Source organism: Falco peregrinus, chromosome 4 (assembly GCF_023634155.1).
Source record: "Falco peregrinus isolate bFalPer1 chromosome 4, bFalPer1.pri, whole genome shotgun sequence".
Classification (NCBI taxonomy): Eukaryota; Metazoa; Chordata; class Aves; order Falconiformes; family Falconidae; genus Falco; species Falco peregrinus.
The window spans coordinates 107,349,385-107,376,670 of record NC_073724.1 but is presented as its reverse complement, the minus strand read 5'-3'; the positions used below and the strand labels follow the sequence as shown (position 1 = coordinate 107,376,670).

At 35.8% G+C, this 27,286-nt stretch overlaps 1 protein-coding gene across 1 annotated transcript in view; it reads right to left on the bottom strand.

Moving 5' to 3' along the window:
• Positions 1–4,840: 4,840 nt before the first annotated feature.
• PGR (progesterone receptor) overlaps positions 4,841–27,286 on the bottom strand; it is a 38,038-nt gene continuing 15,592 nt past the window's right edge. The window contains exons 4-9 of the mRNA XM_055802388.1: positions 25,189–25,305; positions 19,300–19,602; positions 17,719–17,863; positions 14,197–14,327; positions 8,960–9,117; positions 4,841–6,852 (exon numbers count right to left, since the gene is read on the bottom strand). Of these exons, the coding sequence (XP_055658363.1) occupies positions 6,697–6,852; positions 8,960–9,117; positions 14,197–14,327; positions 17,719–17,863; positions 19,300–19,602; positions 25,189–25,305 (1,010 nt within the window). The 3' untranslated portion in view covers positions 4,841–6,696. The remainder of the gene's footprint in view (positions 6,853–8,959; positions 9,118–14,196; positions 14,328–17,718; positions 17,864–19,299; positions 19,603–25,188; positions 25,306–27,286) is intronic.

The following is a 27,286-nucleotide window of genomic DNA, read 5'->3' as shown; positions in this document are numbered from 1 at the left end:
TGTCTCCCAGTAAAATATAAGCTGGCTGTAGCCATCGATGTAAACTGTATGTAACAGCAAACCCAATGCTGATGCTTTTGTGTAAAATTATCATAAGAAGTGAAATGGCTGGTGCACAACATGACTGTATCATAAGCCGAGCTTTCAGATACAAAACGTCTTTGAGTGAAAAGCCTTGCCATCCCCAGCTGGCCAACATGTGATAACAGTCCCAAAAGGAGATATTCTCACCCATTGTGCGTAATGCCAGCATGACAGACACCAATCTGACTGTGGGGACACGTCTGTCACACTCTGACTCCTTGCATATTTCAAGTCATGTGAAACTTTCTAAGATTCTGCTGTCACATTTCTTGTGTTTACCATTTTTGTTGAGTCTGTTGTATTTTGTCTATAATAGAATAATATGCTTACCCAGACCAGCAAAATCCACATTTTACTGTTACAAATGTTGCTGGGATCTGGAAAACAGTGGGGAACATATTAATTGCTCTACAGACATCTTTGTTGCTATTCTGAAAGGGAAGTACCCCATTTCAGATACAACGTCTCCACATATTTTAACAAAAGGAAGGAACCTACTTCTAACAGTCTGCCACCTGCTAGTCTGACATTTCAGTTCCTTCACTGAACATTTAAGTTGCAATCCCAACTTTCTGTGAGCTACGGGTGACAACTCATCCACTCAAACTGCTTTTGATTTATGAAGATGCATAAAGTGAACTATGATATTTCTATAAATGCATTTATGCAAAAAACCTATCCTAAGCTGCCTCTCTCACACACACGAAATCTCTTACACAATGGCTCGCGTTGGACATAGGGGTGCTAACATAGTGGCGTCTGTGTACGTTTACCTATCTGTGCCTGCATGTGTGTGACCTTTTAAGTATTTCAGCTATGGTGCTCCTCAGCTGTCAGAGAAAGTGCTTTATGAAACACTCGTAGTAATGGCTTTAACTTTATGTTTAGATATATTTGGTAGCAGTTGCAATCAACTGCCTTTCAAATAGATGTGTCCATTTGGGGGAATTTATAGACTTTGTGAAATTTTTCGTTGTCAAACATTATATAAGACTTCTTGGAGCTTCCTTTTATTGGAAATGACTTAGAGATGCTATTAACTTTTAGTGTAAAATCAGCCTTATTCAGGCACTATATAATATAATCATATATGCCTTTGAAACAAAATTTACTTTTAAAACTGCACAGTGATTGCACATTGCTGGGCGAGCCTTATTCAAGTACTACAAGTAAAAGCATTTACACAGCTTTCTGAATGTACATTGCCACGTGTACGTCTGTCTGGTTCTTTCCTTTTTCAAGCTCCATATAGCCACAATCGACCTGCCACAATAGGTTTTTTTGGATTGTGCTATAATGAGAACATTGTTCTCAACTGGAGGTTTTGCAGCTTAGAGTCTCAGACTGGACATAAACCAATAACACAGGATATTTAGTGTAAAAGCATTACGCTGTATTTATCTAGTATATGAAAAATCGGCATATGGGAAATCTGTACATCGAAGATGATATCAGCAACTTACACTGATGTTCACAGAAGTCTCACCTGTATAACACAAAGGTCTCCATACTGGTCTGCCCAGTTATTTCTGACTTGATGGCAAAGATATTTATTAAGCCCACTAGATGCTTTTCACCCAATCTAGCCCCTTATTTGCAAGTACACAGTCATGCAGTTCACTGATGCAGAGTTCTGAATTCCTGTCAATTAGATATTTCTTTTTCCTCAACACAGAAAAAAGAGATTTTAGTACTAAACTGGCTGGGTGGATATTTGAGCTGTGGGAAAACGCAATAGAGTGAGACTGTTTAAATGACACTGTGAGAACTTCCTCACTGATATGCCTGAATGCTGAACTGGTGGAACTATTGTACCTGTAGAGGCGAAAGGGTAATTTAGTTTTCATGGTCAGGAAAACATGATCTATGGCTAGAAGACTTGTGATGGTATTTTTATAATGAGCATACCACACGCTGAAAAGAAACTGAAATGTTGCCAATTTTAAATGATAAATTAGAATTAAATGAAAGCTCACCACTCCTTGATATCCTTTATATTCTTTAAATACCTGGTACAGAGCACCGGGGGCCCAACCCAGGAAAAAAATGCCTAGATGTGAGTGAAAAAATACATCAAGGGAACAGCACTGCTCATGTACTTGAAGTTACGCAACCACTGCATTAGTTCCAACAGCACTGAAGGATTATTTTCTGAGGATTATTTTCTCTTGAAGTTAAACATCCAGCTAAATTTTAACTTGTTATTATTATCCATGCAGCCACCTTTTACTGCATGTTTCTGTCCAAGCATCTGAGAAGCTACAGTACCATTCAGTATGCAAATAACATCAATCTAATAAATTAAGAGTGCTGATTGGAAAAAACCCCACCAACAAACCCTCATAAATTTTAAAACAAAAGCCACCTAAAATATGACTATTTTTCCTTTTCATCTTCCAAGGGGGAAAAGAGAACTAAATTACAAACAAACCCTCTGTTCAAGTCAGGTCATCATGACACAAAGCGGTACAAACCAATAAATCCAGCAAAGCTGACAGTCTAGCCTGGCAGTGTGCACACAGGCTTTCGAGCTATGGAAAGTTGGGAGGGCTTCAGATGCTGGCTCTGGGGCTGCAAGTTGACTTCTTGGACGGAAAGAAAGGTCAGCGTGCCACAAACGGCATGTAAGGCAAGAAATGCGCACTTGGGGGCCTATTCTCTCCTGCTCTGGGGATAAACCAACCTTAAGTTTATGCAGGTAGGAGAGTACAGGAAGGAAGGATCCCTACAGATGTTACTGTTCATGTACCGGTATGTCACTGACAACTGAGACAAGTGTTTGGTTTTAGATAGGAACACAGAAAAGCAGCTGACCTTCCCAACAAAGATAATTGAGAGTGACATATTACTGTACTGTAAAAGAAAAAAAAAGCAACCAAACTGAGGTACTAATGAAGCATTGACAAGTCAGGAAATACAAACTGAACTCTCAGCTTCTCTATATAGATGTAACACAAGAAAACATAACTGCATTGCAGCCGAAGGAACAGCTGGAGTTCAAAATTATCTAAGCTTCAGTTTATTATGCACACATATAACTGGACTATGCCAAAGTGCCATGAAATCAATTGAAAGTTTCTCAGACTACATCTCCCTTCATCAACAAACCAACACCCCCCCTTCCCTAAACGCCGGCCAAAACCCTCGATCCAACTAAGATCTTTGAAAACATGAGCCAAGTGTTTCACCTTTTGTATTTCTTTGAGCGCAGCAGGTACAACTGCAAAGCAACTTCTTGTGAAAGCGCAGGACAGCTTGCCTGGGCTGGAGGCCTCCTCTTCTCTGCACTGCGTTGTCACAGCTCTCCAAACACAGCTGGGCTGCCATAGCCAGGCACATCAACCTCCAAAAGTCTTTTAAAACTGTAAATTGTGATGCCTCTACAAAGCTGAATAACGACAGTAGAGCTCAAATGAAATGGTTGACTTCATGGGTTTGTCAGTTTGCTTTACTGAAGTACTGGCAGAAGACAAGGCAGAAGGCCTTGGATCAAAAATCCCTAAACTGTACAGAACAGGAGAGGCTTAGCCTCAGGCATAGCTTGCATTATATAGCTAAGATTAAGAACTTTTAATGATAGTTCAGACAAAATTTTTTGTCTGCAATATGCAGACGATGGCAAGCTTTCTATTTAGTACAACAGGTCTTATACCTTCAAAATGTAATCAGGCACATCATAAATGTCAGAAAACAAAAAAGTCCAGTCGCTGAAGCCTCTTATTTCTAGTGTGCAAAATGCAACATAAGAAGATCCAGCATTATTATAACTTGTTCAATATACTGAGAAGCACTACAAGGTATTTTATTTAGACCTATTTGTAAAGCTCAGGTCAAAAAAATACCTTGATCTTTAAACAAATATTAATGCAGAGAAACACAGACAACTAAAAAGCCTCGTACTCTCTAAAAAACTCCAAGAAAAATCTGGTTTGCTGATGGCTCTCTGGACATTGCTGCAGTGTTAAGAAGTCACAGTACACGAGATTTCTACAGGGAAGGAAGCAGTCTTGTGTTTTCATCAGTGTTCATGGCATCTGTGTAATCCAGAGCAAATGATGGTATCAAAATGGAGACTAAAGGCAATTTTATAAACCGGGCACGAAGCTGGAAGCGCTCCAGTTAAAACAGATTTTTCAAGCTTCAGACAATCACATAATGAACACCGGACTTTCAAATTGATATAGCAGCCACATTCAGCCAAACTTGTTCTGTCTGATGCAGTGCATTTATCGTGACCATGAAGTTCTGGGAATTTTTTAATGTGAGTTAGAGATCTTTAGGAAATACAATTTCAAGTTGTTTTTAACCTTTGATATCTATTCCCAAGACATCTTTTCTTCCTTTTTGATTATGCCTTTGAGACAAATATACAGCATTTCAGACTGCCATATTTATGGGACACAGTGACATGGCAGCCACTTGGAAGAAATTTTAGGGATTGTGGGTAAAAGGCAGATGTTGGCTGATCCGGGGCATTCCTAAGGCAAACATACTGCCTGCTTGGTTTTCTAATTTCAGAATTAGGGTGTTGAGGAATAATTTTTAGTGTGGGAAGTTTTTGTTAACAATTTAATCTAAACAGTAACATAGTCTGTTTATTCAATGGTAAATCATCTGGCAATGCTTAAAATTCCCAAAGAATGCATGAAAATATCGTTGTTACACAAAGTGGAATGGTTGAGATGGACTTTTTTCCTAAGCTCCACAATTACTGAATGCAAATTCAAAGAAAAATAAAGAAAAGAAAACTTCAATATGTAGAAATGAAGAATTTTGTGTTATTTATTAAAATATAATTGCTTTAAGGATCACGTTAAAAGTCAGACTGTAATGAATATGAAACAAATTGCTTGTCTCCGGGCAGTTAGAAATGACAAACCTAGTCAACTAACACAAAAGTCTGCTTACAGCATTTTATCCAGGGCCACATCTTTGTACCAGCTCTAGTGGGTTTAGTACTGTTTTTTGGGAATCTCGGAAACATCTTTATCCCCAGTCATAATGTGGCTTCTTCTTCATTGGTTTTATGAAATGATAAAGTTAGTTGTCTACATTTTTTTCAAGAATCAGGATGTAATTTTTATGAACAAGTAACACCTCTTACACTTTTAGCCAGGGCACCCTGATTTAGTCAGAGATACTGAACTTAGGTCTCATGGGCCCTTGTTCACCTGACAAGGATATGTCTATATAGATCAAACTATACCCCAACAGCATGCTGTCACACCACGGAGGTATCCAACATGTAACGGGGAAGAGCAAAAGTGTATGGCCAGCAAGTACCCTAGTAAGACTCACCATTTCCTACATTGTTAGAAAATTTAAGTATCATTTTCAGTGACTGGCAAAATTTGTCATATTTTAATAGACTCACAAATTTTTCTGGAGCTTTATCCATTTCTTTGTTGTTTGAATATATCAACAATTTTCTGCCTTAAATGCACGAGTTGCTTCATATCCACATCAAAGGAACAAACACCACATTATAATTTTTCAGCCAAATATTCATTTTCATAGTAAAACATGACATTCTTCTCAAATGTATAAAGCTAATTTAGTCTAATTCCTCTTTTACAGTTACCCCAATTATAATGGCATGCCTTTAAAATAAAATATGCGGTTCTGAGATTGTACTAAACTGAGCCTGATGTGTATCAAAATGTTTGTCGTCATATTTTCCATTTCTTCTTGCATTTAATCTCACTATAATTTGAAGTTAATGGCTGTTTGAGTATTCAGCACTGGAATTCAAAACATTATTAAGAGCTGTAGTCAGTGAAAACATCTCTATTTAAAGCTTCTGAAATACAGAATTTTAAAGCTGATGAATTTAAGACCATAGCTAAGTGATTTAGTTTTTATAAGTGCAGAACTTTTAAGGAAAATAATACAAACCAAAGCTTAGTGGGTTTGCACACACATTACTTCTGGTGTAACAGACACTGAAATTTTCCTAAGCTTTCTGATTTTTGAAGGAAAGCTGCACTGAATGGTGCAGAAAACAGTATGCTGCACTCAAGAGTTTCAATGCATTATGAGCACAAACAAGAGTATGAATGTATACTTTGTGCCTAGCACTTCAGTTACTCATGAAGGTATTGCAGTGACATCTACTTAATCCTGGACAGCTGACTTTGAAGAGATATTTCTGTGAAGCAGATTAGTTAATAAAAAGTGAAATACCTGTGAAAAAAACATGGGCAATGTTTATTTTAAATCCTCAAAAATCTTGTACCAAACACATGCCCACATGTTCCCATGCACACAATGTACTAAAGTTAAAAGTTTACACCACGTCGTATCAGAAATTTTAGCACGTGTAGTATGTAAGAAAAATGTATAACTGTTCTTTGAACATTGTCATTCTTATGCATAACTAAAAAGCAACCTAGCCAAGTTTACAAAACATTTTTTATGACTGTTGTGATTTTTGCAGTTAAGGAATCAAGAACTCACAATATGTACATCAAGCTTAAATGGCTTGTGTATGTTACAAGTATAAAGCAGTAGGCAGGGTAAGTATGACAAATATACTGAAGTCCTGACATTGCAAAATCTTGACCAAAATAAACAAAAAGTGACCCAGAAATCACCTCTATGATAAAAGACATTTCACTTTTTGTGAAAGAGAAGAGGTTTCACCATCCCTGCCAGAATCTTGGGTAGCTGAGCAGCAATCACCTCTGACATCATCTCAGGGAATTCAACACTCAGTGCACGGGACTGGAGAAAAGTGTTCAGACAGAAGAGATGGAGCTGTTTCACTAGCTGGATTTAATAAAATACAAACACGATAAATCAGGCTAACAGTAATGCAGTCAGATAAACATGCTGTCAATCACTTATACATCCATCAGCTGACACTATTATATACCTTCCTCTGTCATTTGTTGAATCAATAAGGGTACATGTCATTCCCTATTAAAATATCCTCCCATGACAGAAATCATAAATATAGGTAAATGGTATGTCATATAAAAACAGCGCCTCACTTATATTATAAAGTAGTATCATCCTCACTCATGACATGCACCATGAACAATGGCAATTAATAAACAAGTCTTTCATTTTATTCTCACATTCAACACACTTCAATGCCTTGTTCGCTAGATACTATTCTGACACTGCTTTAAGGGACAGTAATTACTATTTACTTGGGAGTCTTTCCTACTCCAGGCTTTAATGACATGCAGTCTCTTCAGTCTGATGATCTATCTTTTCCTTATATCTCACATCACTTTACCAGCCCAAGCTGAAATAGGGACATGAATGAAGATACTCTACAGACCAAACGCCACCCTGACCATCACTTTACTGGGTATTCTGCAGCAAGCCTCACTCACTCACTACCACTAAGGCTGCTTTACTTTAAGTATTTGAATTTAAGAGATTGACTCTGCAGCCCAGTACTCAAAGAGTTTTCATCTGGATGCTGTGACAATCAGATTGCAAATTATTACGCCAGGTAGGGCAGGAAGACCTTTCATCCCACACAAGACTGATCCAAACAGGTTCCTTGAGCACTGGGCTACTATGAGTAGTATACTGACCAGGACTTGTTTTTGCAAGTAGAAGGTAACTGACTGAACTCCAGGCAAAAGTTTAGCATTGACAGTCCCAAGTGACAACTGACTACAGTAAACAGTTAAAGCTAAGCTCCATGTCCTCCCCTCAGAATTTTCTATTGTCTACCTTAACCTGTAAGGATGTTTTTCACACTCTTCTCATTTTTCTTTTGCTGGTATCCGAGATGACGTTAATAGCTAAATGGTGAATGTGAGTTCTGTGGCTAGCAGAAACTCATGGAGAGGTTATGGATCAATAGACTCCAGACAACCTGGTGAACCACATAATTATCAGTCATTACCTCTCTTAACTCCCATAAATGGGATTCTCAAAGGTTGGTGGTTTTTTTTCCCCATCAGAAGGGGGAATTAGTGTCCATTAAAGGTTTTAGATTTAATAAGTTAACTTATTCATGAAAAATTAAATTAAAATGCAGATTTGCTGAGTGCAGAATACAAGCACACAAAGACCCCGTCCTTCCTTGAGCTCCCTGCAAGCTCCTCACAACCAACACGGAACTCAAAAGCATTCTTCTTAAACCGCCTTAGTGCCACTTCCCCAGCACTTGCTAAAAGCACCAGGTATGGCCCTGTACCTCTGCTTTTTACCTCTCTTGCAGAGATACACAAGCCATTACACAACATTCAAATGAGCAAAGGTTTATATGAAATGTAATTCCTCAGTTTTAATGGATGTTAGGTCAACAGGATACGTGCTTGGACTTTCAGCAATGTGGAAAGGATTCAGCTGCATCTTTTGAGACACTTATGGATCCCTATGATATCACCACTAGAGTTCTCAAAGATTATTCAATTCCCAGATATATAGACAGGCACCGAAAAAAATGGTATAGAATATACATATAAAAGTAGTTTAATTAAGATTGCAGAACCAGTCTTGGTTGTCTTTCTCTAATTCTTTGTGGCCTGACTGCAACTTGACTTGCCTATTCTTTGAATTATTTAAATATTTTCATAAACATGTAGACACATGCACACGCACATACACACTGCCCCCTACCAAAACCTGTAACTGCACTAATTAAATTACAGAAATAATGAAACAAAATGGTAGCTTTCAAATGCATGTTTCTCAAATACTTCTATCTTGTACACCATGTAATACAGACAATATATATTGATGCTGCATATATAGCTATGTATTCACACAAATATACACACTAAAGAAAGCGTAGGAGTTTTTCTTTTGTTGTTTAGAAAAGCTGACTTGCCATTTTCTATAAAATTGCTTTTAAAAATACTAGCCCCTTCTTACATAAAACCCAAAATACATTAACAAGTAAACTTACGTCATGCATGGAATCCATCAGTTTTGTAAGTTGATAGAAACGCTGCGAGTTGGCCACAACTCCTTTCTGGCGCAAACCAATTGCCTTCACCAGTTCCCTAATGTAACTCGTTCTCATCTCATCAAATTGGCTTTGACTTCTTAGACCTTCCAAAGGAACTAAAAAGAAAGTAACGCTTGTGTTGCAATTTATTCTGAAGGCAATGTGAGAAATTCAAAGACAGGAGCAAGTTCTAGTATTTCACACTTTACAGTGGAATTCATCATTCTAAGCCAGGTAATTTTTCCCATTGAACAGGTACTCCAGAAACAGTGAAACAGTTAAAATTAGATATACCAGCAACAATCAGTCAATTCTGCTAACTGCTGATGTCTAAAAATAGCCTTAAGCTTCAGCTATACCTGTCTGCTGAAAAGAAGATGGCCAAAAGAACTACTCCTGTCCTTGAGGAAAGATGTTATGGACTGGCACTTCTGAGGGTCAGCCCTCTTCATAGCAGATTTATGTTAAAGATCTAGCTGGAGTGTTTCAACATGGAGTCAAGGAATGAACCAACAACTCTTAGGTAGTGTAGACTGTATGACATCCAGGGCTCAACCTTCCTGTTTGGAGCTCTTTCACTTAACAGAATAGATGCATTATCAGTTTTAAATGTGAACAGCTTTTTAGAGAAATTAGCAGAGAGGAGCAAATGGTTGAACTCACTCTTCTCTTAATGGTCTGCTATCAGGACCAAAATGAGGACACAGAGAGAACACTGAGAAATGAGCCTATTAGTGACTGCTAGTGATAAGACCATATTTGATCACTGGTGACAAGTGTTGGTAGCATTGTAAGGGAACAGGCGTAAGCCCTAGACTCTAATTTCCTTGACATGGCTGAGTGTTAACAAACAAGTCTTATAACCTATGCTGTCAAAGGCAACCAAGAAATGAGAAACTTGAAGAAATGAAGCTCAAAAAAATATTCCTATCTGGCAATCAAACCTAAATCCTTGGTTTGCTGTAATAATCATACTTTAAAACATTGTCCTGTTTAAAAAAATACTGGTTTTGAAAGCTGTTACATTTCTTCCCTTTTCCCTTCTCCCTTACCAATGCCATTTCACACTGCAACATCACATTTAACATTCTGTATTCTGACATAAGCGTGAGGTAAATCCTTCCCCTCACCAAACTTTAGACATTTTACAGTACAGGCATATCCACCTGGGTTAGTTACCACAGCTACCTGTAGTCTTAGCGGGAAAAATCAGGCAAGTCTTGGGCACAAGGCACATTGAGTTTTAGCAGTGACCTTAGAAAAAAAATAATTATGCTGTAAAGATGCTTATTTTTCTCCATGGACTGTAAAAGAATGCCATGTGGACTAGCTCACATAGTTAAATAAGCCACCTGCTAGTTATCTAGGTATCTAGTACATCTTCAAACTGGTACCAGACCATGACTAACGTTGGGCCACAACAGATTTTGTTTGAATCTTTCTTTACAAACCCAAGAAACTTGGTTCATAATGACACTGACTTATTCAATATGGTAACACCTGACTTTCAGATGATTTGTCACTTTCTGGAATTAAAACATAAATACATGTGTGTACTGACTCTCTGTACAATGCACTGTATTGTTCAATACGTAGGAATGGAATTCTTAAAAGACAAGACACCCTAAAAAGGAGACTGCTGCACAGGGGTCGGACCTAAACCTATTCCCTGAAAAAGAATTAAGTAGCAAACCCTGCACCGAGAGCAAAACTGCTCTCCATTCAGAAACTATAAAACCCTGTTCTGACATCTGTTAAGTCAAGTATTGCCTGGTTCCTCAGAAAAATGTAAGAGGAAAGGAGACACTTCAGGCAAACACATTAAAATTAAAATTCCCTCACCTCCAGCTGAGAGCACGCTGACAATGCAGAAGCTCAGATCTCTGTTCTACCCGACTTAAGCAGAAGCCTCCTATTTAACAGGAGACTGCCCAAGAAAGGAAATGATCCAGTTTGCCAAGGTTGTCTCTTGTTTATTGATTGTCTCCTCAGACAACTGAATGTCTGGGGGAAGGAGGGAAACACGCGTACAGAAAATAGCAAGTTTAAAGACAAGTGTCTAAGCACTGAGCTAGTCTAAGGAAGTCAGGGTCTGCCACCTAACTAAAACAGAATTCAAACAAAACCAGAGAAAAGAAATTGTGACCACTTCCACAGAAAGTACATTTGTAATACCGTATCTAATAACAGTCCAGCCTTTAGGGATGCCATGTTAGCTTTCCTTTGGCAGCTGATGGAGATGAAATGCTGGATGAGGTAGGTTTTTATTTTGACTCAGTATGGCCTCTCAAGTCCAGACAGACAAAGGAGGTATGTGAAAGCGTGTCTGACACATCTACATCAAGGGTCCGAATGGAAGGGACGAGTTCTGGTTTGTGAGGAATGCAATGTGCTTAGGAGTAATACAGGCAGGAATACTCACAGCAGCGAAAAGTTATGTCATGGAAAAAAATAGCTGAATTTTCAAAGCATGGATGGTTCTGGATATGTCTTAACAGCAGATTTACAGGTATCTATGAAATGTTTTTCATACAAAGTGACATTTTGATGGAATTTAGGGTTAGGTGGATGCTATCCTTGACTCATATCTCTAAAACAGCAATTAAGTCCTTCCTTCCTTAAGTCATTCCCTTGTGAATTAAGTTAAAAGATCTCTTCCAGCAATGAGTGACCTGTTACCCTAGAATTCTACAAAACCAGTCACATTCCCATCTAATCACAAAAAAGTTCCACTACGCTGTTCATTTAAATGAAGAATTACAACGTCTTACATTCACAAATGCACCTTCAACACAGGTAGCTCAAATGTTCCTTCGCCCTGAACAGACGTGAAAAATGTGGATGCTTTTATTTGATGGCAAGAACCCAGCCAAAATCTTATGCAACAAGATTTTGCAATTCCTCTAAATCAAAAGTCTGGAAACTGTTAGAGCAAGAACTGAACATGCGATATGCTTATTTCTCTCTTTTTGGAATAGCTCTACTTTCTTAAATCGTAAGTCTTTCTGAACTATTCATACTATTAGTTTCTAGATGTATGTGGCCTCTGCAAGATGGAGCGCTGTTTAGAACTTATGGGGCTCTACTACACAACACACTATGTTACATATATTAAATAAGGACCTGTAAAATGGAAACAATTGTAAAAAATAAAAATGTTGGTCCACTTTTTGCAAAGACTAATTCTGCTTTCATGACAGCTTTGGAACTGTCATAAGTACAGTATCAAGAAAATGTCTAAGGGAACCAAGGGAAATTCAATGGAAAAACTGTAAAAAAAAATAATAATGTGAATACTTAGAGTGGGGGGGTGATTCATAATTAGAAATGTATCACGACTAACATTTAGTTATGTTTAATACAAATTACTGTTTCTTCAAAATTATATTAAAAGTAAAAAACCGTTAATCTAAATAATAAATCAAAGAGGAGACAGATGAGACTAAAAGTTCAGACTTGATTTACTATTAGTATATGAAAGCTTGAAATGGCCATACTTTCACATTGAAGAGGATTAAGATGAATACCATGACTAAAATAAAAGTAGTCTTAAAAAACACTTTATAGCAACAATGACGTTATATATATTTTTCTGAAAACAGTGTTGTGGAATTATATTTATACAGTACCAAACGTTTACTAAATGTCTCAGCAACAACGGTTAGGTGTGTTCCTTTTCCCAAAGATCTGACAAATTGTTTTTTCCTATAAGACAATAAGTGCGGGAAAGATCAAAAAGCAAAACTCATCAGCACAGGTAGAAATACTTTTTTTTAAACTCATTTCTTGAATATATACAAACATATCATCCTAAAAATGAACTTCTGAGCACAATTTATTTCATAAAGAATGATGAATAAATTTTGATGAACACTTAAAATTACGCACTAGTAAATGACAGGGATTGGACCACTGTAATGTTTATTTGAATTTGATTTGAACTTTCTGGGACAGAAATGGATAGCTATAATATCACAAATTTATCTAAGTTTTGCTGAAATTTCAAACTTCCCTCTAAGGTTCAGAAGATAGACAAGGGAGTTAATTGGTGATGCAAACAATGTGAAAAATATTTAAAACAGGAATACATTCAGATTCCAACAAAGCAACTGGAGTTATATCAGAGAGGGATTTTTACCCTCATTTTTATTGCTTTAGTAGAGTGCATGGTGTTTTGCTATTATTTTAGTAATTATGTTCATATGAGCTAAATTTAATTTTTACTTCTTATGCTCTGCTAAGACCAAAGTTTTTTTAAGCATGAACTTATGCAAAAACCAGCCAAGTACAGCTTAAGAAGAAATAAACTTTAATTCCTTATCTTTTACTAAAACTTTATACAACCAACAAGCAGGTTATGCAGGACGTGCATATCCCTCCTCCAACTCTCTGTATAGAGAACCAAACTTCAATATTCTTCCAATTATATTTCTCAAAGTGCTTATTCTCATTTCTAATAGCACCTGTACAATTTTAGGACTTTCTATTTGGGGATTCATAGCTAACAATTATGGCCTCAGCAGATGTACTTTTTAGTCTTTTAGAAAAGGTTTTGGAAGATAACTTCATCAGCTACCACATTTCCCATTTGAAGTGGAACACAGCTGTATGCTGGATTCTTTAAAGATGTGTATGACTAAAAGTGATCACACATTTTATCCTAGAGAAACAAACCAAAGAATAACATTTCCATTTGTTTATATCTATGCTAAAACTGATCTGTTTATAATGACAAGAAGTTAAATAAATGTCAGTATAGTTTGTCATGTCCACCTCTAATTTTTTTGAATAAGCATGCTTTATGTTCTTGGCCAAGATAAAGCCCTCAGTCCAGACAATTTATTAAATATTTTTAATACATTCCTAATGCTTGTGAGGTTTTTTTTAACCTGTGTAGAGCCATTTAAGCTGAAGGGCTTCCAGGCAGAAATACTGTGCACTTAATTTGAAAATGTGTAATACAGTACAGCTATATACCTAAAAGGATCCAACATTTGCTCAGTGCCTTTATGCAGAACAAAACCATTAGTGAATCAGAAATTACTTGTTCCTTATAAACACTAGAAAAAATATTTTTAGTTCTTGGAATACCAACATTCCTCCTAAAGAAGTTTCCATTTATTAAGCCAGATAGCTTAGCAATTGTCAAGTTAAAATTACTACTGATATGTTACAAAGAAATAAAAAGAACCTACTTGTGTTGAGAAGTAACAGTGCTTTCATACATAGGAACTCTTCTTGACTAACTTGAAGTCTGACAAATTCCTGTGGGAGTTGCCACATGGATAGACACAGGGAATAGAACGACGATTCTTTCATCCTCTGTCTTACACCCAGAAAAGGTAAAAAAAAAAATAATTTAAAAACCCATGAAAATAAAGAAAAATAATGGCTCCAGTACTAATTGTTTGAAGGAAGTGCCTTGTTAGCAGTTTAATTACCACATTACAGAACTTAAAGAAAGAGGTTATAAAAATAAATAATTTTCTGACTTTTTTGTACCTACACTATTTTTTTACTCATAATGAATGCACTATTATTTTGGATGTTTAATCTGTTACTGCTGCCCAGAAAAAAAACACCACCTTGGAGACTATCAAAGCTGAATGCTAACCACCAAAAAAGATTTTCTTTTATTGATTAAAAACACCCATACGATTATTGTGAAGTACTTTTTTTTTTTCTTTCAGATGTTGACAGATTTTTACATTCTCTGAAAGTATTTCAAAGTGTAAAATTGAAGATAAACCTGGAAGTTTATAGAAAACTTGCTTTTAGGTTTTGCAGAAATGTCTACATCAAAATACTTTGTTGCAAGTCTAACACTGCTAACAGATATTTTGTAGCGTTTTATGCCATTAAAGAAACAGTATATAATGTTACATGTAAATATATACAAAAAGTTTTAAAGTAAACTTAAGACGTTATTACAGCATTATTTAAACTCCTGCAGAAGTAAACAGGACATATCACACAAGGAAATACACAAAACCGTTCCGGTTTTTGCAGCACTCCAATTTTACTTTTCTCTTTGAGATTTTTATATACTGGGTATATGTTATTGTACATAGTTACTGGGAAGGCAGTTTTCAACTGAAATGACTGCAACACTAGCATTACAAAGCCTGTAATTTTGACTGAATTCATTATACATTAACCTGAAGATCCATTAACTTGGGCTAATTTCACAAAGTTGCAGCTAAATCCAGATGAATTGGATAAAACAATGATAACAAGATTAAATTTTGCCCTCCCACCCCCTATAAAATTCAGATCAGCATTTTAACCTGATTGCAGATAGTACCATCAACAATGAAAACAGGAGATATTTTCCATGAAAAAAAGAGAGACTTTTCTCAATGCACCGAGGGTTGGTGGTTTGTGGTGGGTTTTTTTGGTTTTGTTTTGTTGTTGTTGTTATTTAAAGTGTTACTGTTAGCTTAAAGGAAAATTATTTCAGCTTTGTTCAACATATGATATCCTGTAACAGCTCTTAAATGACTTCTAGAAATTTCATCTGTTAGATCTAAATGGACTGGTTACTTCTAGATCTACTTTAAATCTCCTTACCTACTCCTTTCTGATAGTCTGTTCCTAATGAAGAGTGATAGCAGCTTTCAAGGTATGCTTAAATGCTGGGTTTAGTCATGTTTTCAAACACTGCAAAGTGTGAGCAACAGTAAAACTTTGCAGGGGTTTAATACTAATTCATGAAATCTTTGTTAAACTCATATTCCTGGCTTTCTTTGTCTGAAATTGACCAAACACGTCATTCCCCGGGAGCACCACAACTCAGTTTCCTAAATGACAGAGTAGCTGTGAAACAACCTTTGGATTGTGGTTTCATGGTCATTTTCAAACAACTCAAGCGTGTGTTGCCTCTGCAGAAGGAATTTCCATTATCTCTTTCCACCTCTAGGTGTATGCTCCTGCTAACCTGGCATTAGCGCCTGCACTCCCACATGGGAAGTCAGCTCAGGGATCACCTCCACCTGCTAATTAATGGCTTTTTCTAGTGTATTTCGCAAGTATATAATTTCCTTAGCTGTTTGACAGTGCAGCCAGATAGTATTCAATCCAGCTTAAGCAAAATCATGGGGACACATGACCAGGGCAGAGAGCCAGGTGGAGCTACCTTTTTTTTGGCAGTCACCTTCACTTAGAGTGATCCTAGCACAATCTTAAAATGATCTTAAAGTGATCATGAAAGTACAATCTTAGACAACACCATAGACAAGAAAGTTGCTTACATTTTACTGATCTAAAAGCTAATTTATTTCCCCATAAATACGGTTGTGTGCCAGTTACTCTTCATGTCTAACTCTGTTTACAACATTTTTAATATGACCCTGACAAGATGCTCTACAACCAAGAGAAGGGTATGTTACCAGTCCGCCTCCCCTTCAATGTAGATGGTCTTGAGCTGCAAATAAGAAGCTGTCTCTGAGGGTTTATAATCAGGGTTCATAAATCTCAACCCTATTCTGGAAGAAAGTACTTAGCCTTCTTCACAAGGTGGCAGCAGTGGACCACAGGCAGAGTAATGCCCCAAGCCCTAACGTTACTGCCTAAAGACGGACACTCGGTGTTTCTTCCGAATGTAACCATGAGATATCTCATAGACTACGCTGGGACAGAATACAGTCAGAAAATTATCTCAATCCCATCCCTTCAAATTATTTCAATTTGTACAGCATTAATTAATTCACGTGGGAGAGGAAAGAATTCATTACTCTGTATCATAACAGTAATTTACAGTCATCTGGAACAGAAAAATCCAGGAGCTATGGGGCCTGCTCCACTGAATATTTTCTATAAAAAACCCTCACTGTCAAGAACTTACATGTTCACAGATTTTACATTCTGGTGCCCAAATCTTCTGCAAATCCACCTTTTAATGCTTAAACAGGTATGTCTTACACAAAAACTTGTTTAACTTTCATCTCATTTCATAGTAGCTCTTTTAGGATTTTAAGAAAAAATAACTAAGAAAAACGCATTAAGGAAAAAAAAATAGGCAGCTTAAATCACATTTTACTGTTCCTGGAAACCTCCCAAGTACTATAACTAAAATATCTAAAATTACAGCTTTGACAGTATTAGTTTGCATTATTTGACAATAACTGAAAACTACTAAAATGAAGATTTTCTGAACTGATCAGCACAGTGAAGGAAAATCTAAGCCAACAATCCCTGCCCCCCCCAAGCCAGAAAAGTGCCATCTCACATATTTTATCCTTGATACTAAAATTCCTTGCTAAATTATTACAATTTTCTAACAAGAAATGTACTTTAGAGAAGCAGTTTTATCAGAATGTATCAAAATGAAGTATTTAAACTATATACAAACTGTTTGCAAAAGCCACCCAGTAACCTAAAAAAATCCCATGTAGTTCTATTTATTAAACATTAACTCATGTCTTACTCAGATGAATTCAAGTAAATCTCCTGACAGCATATTTTTTTATTATTTTTCTCTTAGATAATTAAAATATTATTTTAACTCCTTTTGTTCGGCCATATCAACAGAATATTTAGGACTCCCACAAAACTCTTTCCAAAGTTACTAAGCTTTAATATGATCAGAGTACTTTGCTGTTAATTTTGAAACAGAACAAGTAATGAATGAAATCTTGGCCTCAATGAAGTCACATTCTCATTTACACAATTAAGCTAAAAATGTCATTCATATTATGCAAACAGCGGAGTCTACTTACTCATTTAAAATCAGATCTGGTGCAAAATATAACATCTGACCACTGACATGTTTGTATGATCTCCATCCCATTGCAAAAACCATTAGACTCATCCAGGAATACTGGATGAGGGTTATCTGATCATCAATATGTAAATTCCGAAATCCTGGAAATGAAATTAGAATACTTTATAATTCTTACTTAGACACTGGCTGAACAGGTTTTCTGGGATGACAACTTTGAGCTACAAAACTGAGAACACCTGTAAAGACAAGTGCTTTTGGGGATGTAGCTCTCAGAAGTCTGTGAAGCTTGTATAATAACTGGCTATCTCACATTGATAGCTTACCTCTTGGTTTTTTTGTTCTGATCCAGTATTTTGAACTGATCAAAGCAAAATTAACTTTAGCAGTCAAAAGTGACTATATTAGGGAATAGAAATGCACTTCCTTCACCTTTGGTAAATATATGAGAGTTTGTAGCATGACAACTGTAACCAACTCTTATTTAATATAGATAGCTTGGATTTCAGTGTTCTTAACAAGAGATACAGTTGTAACACAATAAGCATCCACATATGAATAACTTTCTTGCATTTAACTAAACAGAAGCATATTCAGTCATCTATTTGCTTTTGATAACTTCCAATCTTTGACAGCTTTAAGGATTTCTATGAATGATCTGTGTCAATCTAACAGCTTCCTGCCACTGAAAGCAGTGGTCCTGTTCTTCATTACCTGGTCCTGTTACCTCCTTCAAGCAAGCTCTGGCATTCATGCTACCCCTCAGTGAACTGGTTCAGCTCATGAAGCCATCAGAAAACTACAGAGAGTAAAAAAAAAAAGGTTTGTTTTCTTCTCACTTAATGAGATGAATCAGGTCAACCAAGAGGTCTAATAAGCACAACCAGCAATGGTGAAGAGCACTGATAGGGACTACCCTTTCCTGCAGCAGTGAAGTGTCAAATTGAACTCACGTGAAATCCCTTTTTCCAGACCTTCTGCTAAATATATTGATTTTTATATAGCCCAGGATCAGATATCTAGGACCATACAGCAGATGTATGGTCACATAACATACACACCTAACATGGACTTTTTTTAATTATTATTTTTGGGTTTTTTTGCAATCCAGTCTTGGCTCTTCATATGTTCAATTACTTCTCACAGCCAGTCTACTTGTAGAGCTGCTTAGTCCTAACTGGTAATATCTACTGCATTTTTTTCTCTGTTCAAAAATTCATTTTAATAAGATTAAGAGTAAGGAATATGCAGACATATAAACATATTTTTATACCAAAAGAATGAATAATAGAGTAGGAGGGGTTGGGGTAGAAAGGTTGCTATAACCATCACATACAAAAACTCTCCGGGCTTCTGTCATAATTTGGAGTGAGTCTAAATATTTAGATGCATTCCTTCACAAGTGCCCCCCTGTTAAAACGTCTTTGGTAAGATAATTTATCTGATTAAGTGGAAGCTTAATCGTTTTAGAATTTGTTAAGAATTAATTAACAGGCAGACGGCAATATTCTTTTTTGACTGCTCATCATATGACATATTTGTTTAACTAGAATTCACCATATATAAGGAGTGCTATTACCTGGTAGCAATTTAGACCATTTGACTACACAAAGAAGTTGCCTCTCACAAAGATGATTTAGACTGGTCAGCAAGGAACTTGGTGTTTCGGGCTTTGTATTGTCATAACCAGCATAGACAACTTCTGGCTCAATGCCTCGTAGAACACTGATCATTGGGGGAACAAACTGTATTTCTTGATTTGGAGAAAAGGACAGCCTTTGGGTTAGAGTCTGGCCTTCATCTTGAAGGGCTGCGGGCTGCTGGAGTGCGACATCTAATGTTCTCACAACCTTAATTTTGTTAAGCTTTTTTAATTTTCGACCTGAAAAACAAAATTGTTGATCTGTTAAGAATTAACCAGAAACAATATTTTCCAGTAGCTGAATTACATTTTTCATCTATACAAGGAAACTAGAACTGTCTTTGGAATAAGTTTTCTATTTTTTGACTATTTATATAATTAAGAAATAATCACGGAAAATTCTGAAAAAGTTTCTCCCTCCATATCCTTCTCTCTTCACTAAGAGATGAACAGCACACACCCATTAAAATTATTGCCATGAATTCTAGGTTACAGTGACCTCATAAAGTGTTTTCTGGTTCAGTTCCCACTGCTCTATCATATGCTGACAGCTGAGCCAACTGGCTCTACAATTCAGTTTCTATTCAACGTTAATTAAGGATACTGTTTCTTCTTTCTCCCTAGTATTCAGAAACAAAAAATCTAGAATTAATTACTACACATAGAAATCCCATTACTCCAGTTCCATAAAAGCATTTCAGTCTCATAGCTAAATTTCAGTTTGATGATCTGTAATGTAATATTTTCCTCCTGTTTACCAGAAAGAAAACAGAATTCAGGGGATGAGTGAAATTCCAACACGTACTGTAAAACCATATGCCAACACTTACAGAACTCTTTACTTTCTAACAGTAATTTCTCTTTCTCAGTATTTGCAATTCTTATTTCCATACCGCAGTGGTTCGAAAAACATTGACAAAAAAATATAAATAGCTGAACTGCCTTCCTAAAATAAACACAGATACTACATCTCGTATGGCTATAGAAATATAGAGTTCTAACTAGCAACTCTTCAAATTTCTTTCATGGAAACAGTCTGGCAGTGCACCATAGAGACACAGAAAATCAAACCTTGAAGGGTTCAAAGACAATAACCCTCAGTAACATATTAGCATATACACAAGTTTCAATAAAAAGACAAATCCATGTAGAGGTGGCTGCATGGAATATATTTCCTTTAAATAGGTACTGAAAGGTGATGAAAACCCTACTAGATCATTAGTTCTGCACAACAAGTTTGGCTTAGTGAAAAAAAAAAAGGATAAAAAAAATGCAGTAAAGATACTTATGGTGTGATTTAGATGATGGTGGGACAGTAAGAGAGATGCAGCATGATGGAAAAACAAAACAAACAAAAAAAAAAGGTAAATCATTCTGCTAACAAAGCAAAATAAAACATGTCTCAACCTTGAAGAAAATAATAAGGAAGAAGGTTGTGCTACAAAAAACACCCAGAATCCACATGGATATTTTTACTTGTTGAGGTGCTGCACAAGTATAAAAATGAAATTTCACTGAATGAAAAGAAAATCCATGCCTATCAAACTGCTGAACCACTGAGAAACTGCATTATAAAATGGCAATATGCAGATTGTCTTTGGAAAAATGGCACTTTATTTACAAGTGAAAGATTAGACAAGGAAACTCATCACATCCTGAAGAAGGTGACAGACTTCTCCATCTCTTACTGCCTTCCTTTTTAGTTAAAAGTAGTGCTGCACTCTCAGAACCTAACTAGTGCAGCAAAGAGGCCCTAGGACACAGGAGTAGGGAAGCACACCTAAACTCCTGCACATGCTCTGAATCCATTTTCAACTATTTCTGGAAGGAATAGAGATATGGTAGCACAGTCAGACTCATTATTATTTTCCTTCTTGGAAAGTCCCGGTCTTCCAAACTACACAGTAAACCAGAAAGGTTCAATAAAAATGGGTTTACTTAGGAACTTATCTATTCAATTTTTTTCAGGTGCTCCTGTATCATAGAAGATGAACACAATCTAAAAAGCCGAAATCAGCTTTTTTAAAAAAATAATTTTTTGTTATCCCACCACATATAAGCATATTCATGCATTTCACATACAAAAAAGTTGCACACGACAGTGTAAGACTTAGTTTTAAATAAAACAGTATTTAAAATCCAAAAGGAATATACTGAACAAAATTTCAAGAAACACACTTTACTGATAGTATAAATATGAGCGATGGGCTCTTCAGTAACACTTACCATCCAGTGAAATCAGGGATCATATTCCCACTAACTTCTTTGGGAGTTTAATTACCATCAAATGCCCCAACAACCTTATGCTCATTTTATCACTTGTGGTAAGAATATAAATATTTCTAAGTAGTGACTTAGTAAAGAACCAAACACAAACTTACACCTTCTGTTACTGCTGAACAAACACACACACACACACACACACAGAGCCCCCGAAGAATAGACAATATATTATGACAAGAGACCAAGGGCCAATTTCTATCATAACAAAGCTATACATAGTCCTAAACATGCTGGGAATTTCTCACTAACTGTTGTTCAGGCATGAAGGAAAACAGAAGGAACAATGCATTTGATAGCTCATAAATAATGATTTCAGGTATTTTTCTGAAATAATGGCTTCAGATACTTTTACAGTTCAGAGGACAAGTAAAGAAAGAAACTAAACAGAGCACTTATCACATGGAAATGTTAGTAGTTAATAAGTACCCATGTTTCCAAGTGATTAAATGTATCAGAATTAATGTCACACTGGTTTGCAGAATTGCTTATGTGTTTATTTCTAATTATGTTGCTTAACAGCCACCAATAAAGCAACTCCACTTGTTACCCATCTACTGGAGAGGTGACGACTAATAACTCACAGTAAACTTTCACATCTACCACAAGAAGACCATGTAAAATTAATGCAAACTCTTAAGGACATAAGGAAAACACAGAGATTTGGCAATAGCTTAGTTATTCAATTGCTGCCCACAAAAATATCCAGGTAAGTCCCTGCTGTAAGACAAACAATTGTCTCCACTTAGTCCTATAATGTGTAAAGAATACTAATCCACTCTGGCAACCATTCATCTTAATACTAAAACCTGTCTGTGCTTATTTGGACGGCACACCTTTGTAACATTTGTTTTAGATAGCCAATGACTCAAGCAGTTTCTTAGTACTCACAGTTAGTTCCCTTACCCTTGATTACTACAAGTAGTATGCATACTGTTTGTGTACTACACATACCTAGAAAACAAAGAAATTTAAAAAATAAAAGGTACTTAATCTCCTCATCAAATATATTACAATTTTTTCCCTTAATACTTAATTCTGTATTTTAATATTCTTTTAACTAGGCATACAGAACCAGGCAAATCAGACATTACTGATGGTAGTCATTTCATATTAAAACGGCTGGGTTTCTAGTAAAAGTCTAACATCTCACTATCCTTCCCCATACCCTGTAATGAGGTGAATAATATCAATCATTTATTATTCCTGACAGAACATTATGGCTCTGAATTTTAGGTCACTATGCTCTTGCATTTTGTGCAGGAGAACAAGCTGTGTACACCTTAGGAAGGTGTATACAAAATAAAGGAACAAAGCAGTAAAGTAATACATCTTGATCTTAATAAACCCTTTGATGCTACCTCAGAAAATATTACCTGGAAAATTACCTGGCCCAGCTACCTGCTATCCTATCAGACTAGAAAAGGGATAAATTAATGTGGCCAGTTACGAGATTGTAAAACTCAGACACAATTATCGTTTCCTCAAAGAATGACAATTAAGGAATTAGGAAACTTGTTTTCATTGACACTTCGCTTCTATAAATTAAGAAAGAAGAAACAGTCCATATAGTGAAATGGACTACTAAAGCTATTTGTTACTATTCTATAACTTACTTACAAGTGACTAGAATTTGTTTTAGAACAATTCAGGTTCATTTAATTGCTTTGAAATTAGCATCAGAAAGTAGAACTGCTGTCAATGTAATGTAATATTATTTTGTATCTAGATGGTTGCCACTCAGTAACATCCAGTGGAAGATAAGCATACTTCTCCCAGCAGTAAGTTTAACTTAATTAGTGCAGTTAGAATCTTAAGAATCTTACAGGTAACATCCTGTAAAATCTTAATCTTTCTCACCTTGATTAAACACTATTGGAGGTCTGCATCTAGTAATTGAAGGCTAGCATTAAAAAACCAAGTAGCAGGAGTAAAAGAGCAAAAATGTATCTAAGTAAGTTCTGAACGGCTGACATCAGAAATGCACAAAAAACCTTGCAGTATAATAGGCTGTAAACACAAGACAAGACTTGAAGTATTGATGATTCTGATTTGTTTAAAATACTCAAGGATGTATCTAAGTATGTAATTTGTTCCATGAATTGGAAATTTGCTTATGGAAACTTATGTCCTTGTGAAAAATCATGTAAGCCCAGCAGTACCCCATACACAATACATACTGCTTTGATCAGCATGGCAAGTCATGGGTGGGAAATATTGCTCATGTGATAGAATAAAGAAGAAATATACATACATAAGAAATGGTGGAAGAATAAAAATAAGAAAGATGGCAGTAAGAGCAGAAAGAGCACTATGGTTAAACAGTCTATCTTGAGATTATTTGTTGTTTTGAATTTTAAATCATCATTTACAAATAATATAATCTCATTCCAGTTTTTCTCATTTTTTGGCCTACATTTGTCTTTTCTTCTCCTTTTAGTATTAAGCATTTCATTTCAACCTGAGTAGAATAATTAGCTTCCTAATCCCCCCAGAACTGTTGACATCACCAAGAATGCCTGAAATACTACACTCAACCTGATGCAGCTGAGAAAAAACTAGATATACCACAGTCCTGGCTGGTTATGAATGAACACAGACTAGAAAGATAATGACATTACACACAGTATATAATGCCAGTTCTTCCTTCAGGGATAAAAATCTAACATAAAGTGCAGAGAGAGAGGAATGTTTGATGCACTAAAATAAATGAGAACCACCAGGGGTTTGTGCATATTTTTTTTAATTCCCTTTGAGAACACATTCTTTCTACCATCTTTTTGTAGCCACTTTCTTATAGTCTTAGCCATGTATTTTCAAGCTTTGTGTTGATCAAAAACTCTATATAGCTAAAGTTTTAATACAAAAAGATGAAAAAAATACAGGAAAAATATGCATTCCTGCATGTTAGCACACCAAAACTTGTCACGTGACAACTCGATCCTACTCCATTTTCTCCCTGTAGTTTTCAAAGACATAGTGCTCAATTTTGATTAATATTACATAAAAAAGTAAATCTGTTATGGCAAGAACTAATGCAAAGGGGATTTCCCAGCATCTAGCATGCAAAGTCTGTAGTGCTGGTGCAACCACCGCCTGGCCCTCTTTGGTGGAACAGAAGGACTGATTTTGTTGACATATACTCAAAGCAATTATGGAGAGCACAACAGAAAAGGGAAGGGGGTAGTACTGATTCCTGATTTTAGTATCAATCTCAATTTGCTTGTTTTTTACCTAAATCAAATTTTCTGATCCAAAGGTATTAATACATACCAAACACACAATTCCTGTCCTTGCTAGAAAATTAGTAGAAAGGTACACAGTAGAAGAGACAGATTCCTGCAGAAAGGTATTTTTGTTTCAGGATTTCCGGACTCATTAAAAAAAAATTATAAGGAATTTTAAAACATCAGGTAATTCTTCCAAAGATAATACTTTAATGGGGTTCCTTCCTTTACAGTATCGAAGTAATGTTTAAACTTAACAGACTGAAGGTACTGTTCTTGACTGCCTGTTTTTCTGAATCAGATTTGAAAAGCAGCTCACCTCCCAGGACCATACCGGCTTGGCAGCACTTCCTTAAGCGACATGCCGGACAGTTCTTCCTACGGATTTTATCGACTATACAGTCATTTCTTCCAGCACATAAATAGTTGTGCTGTCCTGTAGGCAAGAGAAAAAACAATTAATACTATGTTAACTAACATGACAAAATTATTTATATGTATAAATGTTCCAGAAATAACAGAGGATTAAAAAAAAGATATACTTGAACCATTAAAGGACTCCTTCATTTTATGCTAACTTTCAAATAATGATGTGTTACTATTTAAATAATTTATTTGGCCTGTTTAAGAGTGAAAAACCCCATCTACAAAATTAAAAAATAATTAGCAGACATGAACTGCTTAAATCATTGTACTATTACTTAAGTAAATCAGGCATGAGGACAAACCCATTAATTTCTTTCAAACTTATTTTTCTTTTAAGTTATTGTTCCTAATTTGAAAAAACTTAAGTAAATTTTGCTTGGATTGATGTGGAGTTTCTGACAGAAAACTGAATGAAAAAGTTGGGGCAGTGCAAAAAAGAGCCCTTTAAGCAGAGTAAATTACCTCTGATGGAGAAGCAGTTTTGCACTAGACCTGCTGAAATACCAGCTGAACAGATGCAGCCAACACAGCCAAAAAAGGACAAATCAAAAGTGGCTGTAACTGTTTGATTTAGTTAGCTCTTAGTTTATTGTTTAATTCTGAACAACTCAGGAAAAGCCTGTCATTACTGTATTAACATGGAATCTTTTTAAATGAAATTGGCTTCCTGTAGAGCAAAAAATTAAATTCAGCTGATAACCTGACATTCTTTTGACCACAAACTTCAATGATACTTCCAAATTTCACTTGAAGAGAATGAAAAAAGTATATTTTTTTGCTTTAGTATAATATTATAATTTCCACAAATTATTTTAATTTTGAAAAGTAAACAAAGCTAAGTACATAAGTAAGAAAAAGGCAAAGCTAATTTTCTGCTAAGCAAAGGTAATCCTTTCAAATTAAGCCCAGGTTTATAGTATAAGGTTTTACTTTTAAGATGTGCCTGTTTGTGCACATCATCCTGTACTCACTTCTGTATTTTCAATTTCTTACCAGTACCTAGCATGAAAGCATGAAAAAACACCAGAAAAAAAGTGTTTGAGAGCAACAAAATGGATCAAAAAAGTATGGACAAACTACAGAAGTGCTAATATCACAGATACTTCCTTCATGGCATATTGTAGATGTGGATCTCTAAATATCATCAATAGCAAACCTTTTAAATTTTCAGCAATTTCTAGATCAGTATCACTCTGACTCAGCCATCTGATGCCACCAGTAGCTAACAGATCTCAGTTGATTATTCAACTCGGATGCTGTTATTCAGCTTTCTTTATAATCCTATTCTGTCCTTTCTCTGCACATGGTAAAACGAGCAACTGTTTGCCGATAACTTTTCTCCACAGAAGAAAGCCAAACTGAAAATGAATCCTCAGATGAAAATACAGAAGAACATCCTATACTAACAAAAGAAAAGAGCTAGTGCTAAACCATGTGAAACAATGGATTTGTTTCTGTGCTAACATTTCTTTAGATAATTGATTTACTTCTTAGCCATACTTTTAAGAACATCTTATTTGGGCTTAGTGAAAGAAACCTGCCTGCCTGAAATTCATTTTTATAAGTTTTTGTTTGTTTGTTTTTGTTGGGTTTTGTTTTTGTTTTTTTAGAAAACAAATAAACGGTAAATAAAAGGTGAATAACAACAGTTGCCTCACACATTGCCTGGCATTTTACAAGTATTTAGTAATGCAGTCAATCAGAAGAAATTCTCATTTACTTTCTCCCATTAATTCTAAAGCTGGATTCCTTCTTAAAGGAAACATTACCAAAAGTAACTGAATGAATGAAAATCTGTCTTCCTTTTTGCAGCTGACCAGGAAGGAAAACACTTATTTTGAACACATCTTCCTTGGGATTATTTGCATTTTTTCCTCATCTTGCTTTGCCTTTATTAGCTACAAAAGCATTAAGTCTTTTGATAAGCAACAGTTTTAAAACTCTGTTAGCTTAACTAAAATCTATGAATCTATAAAGCATCAGATTGTCTC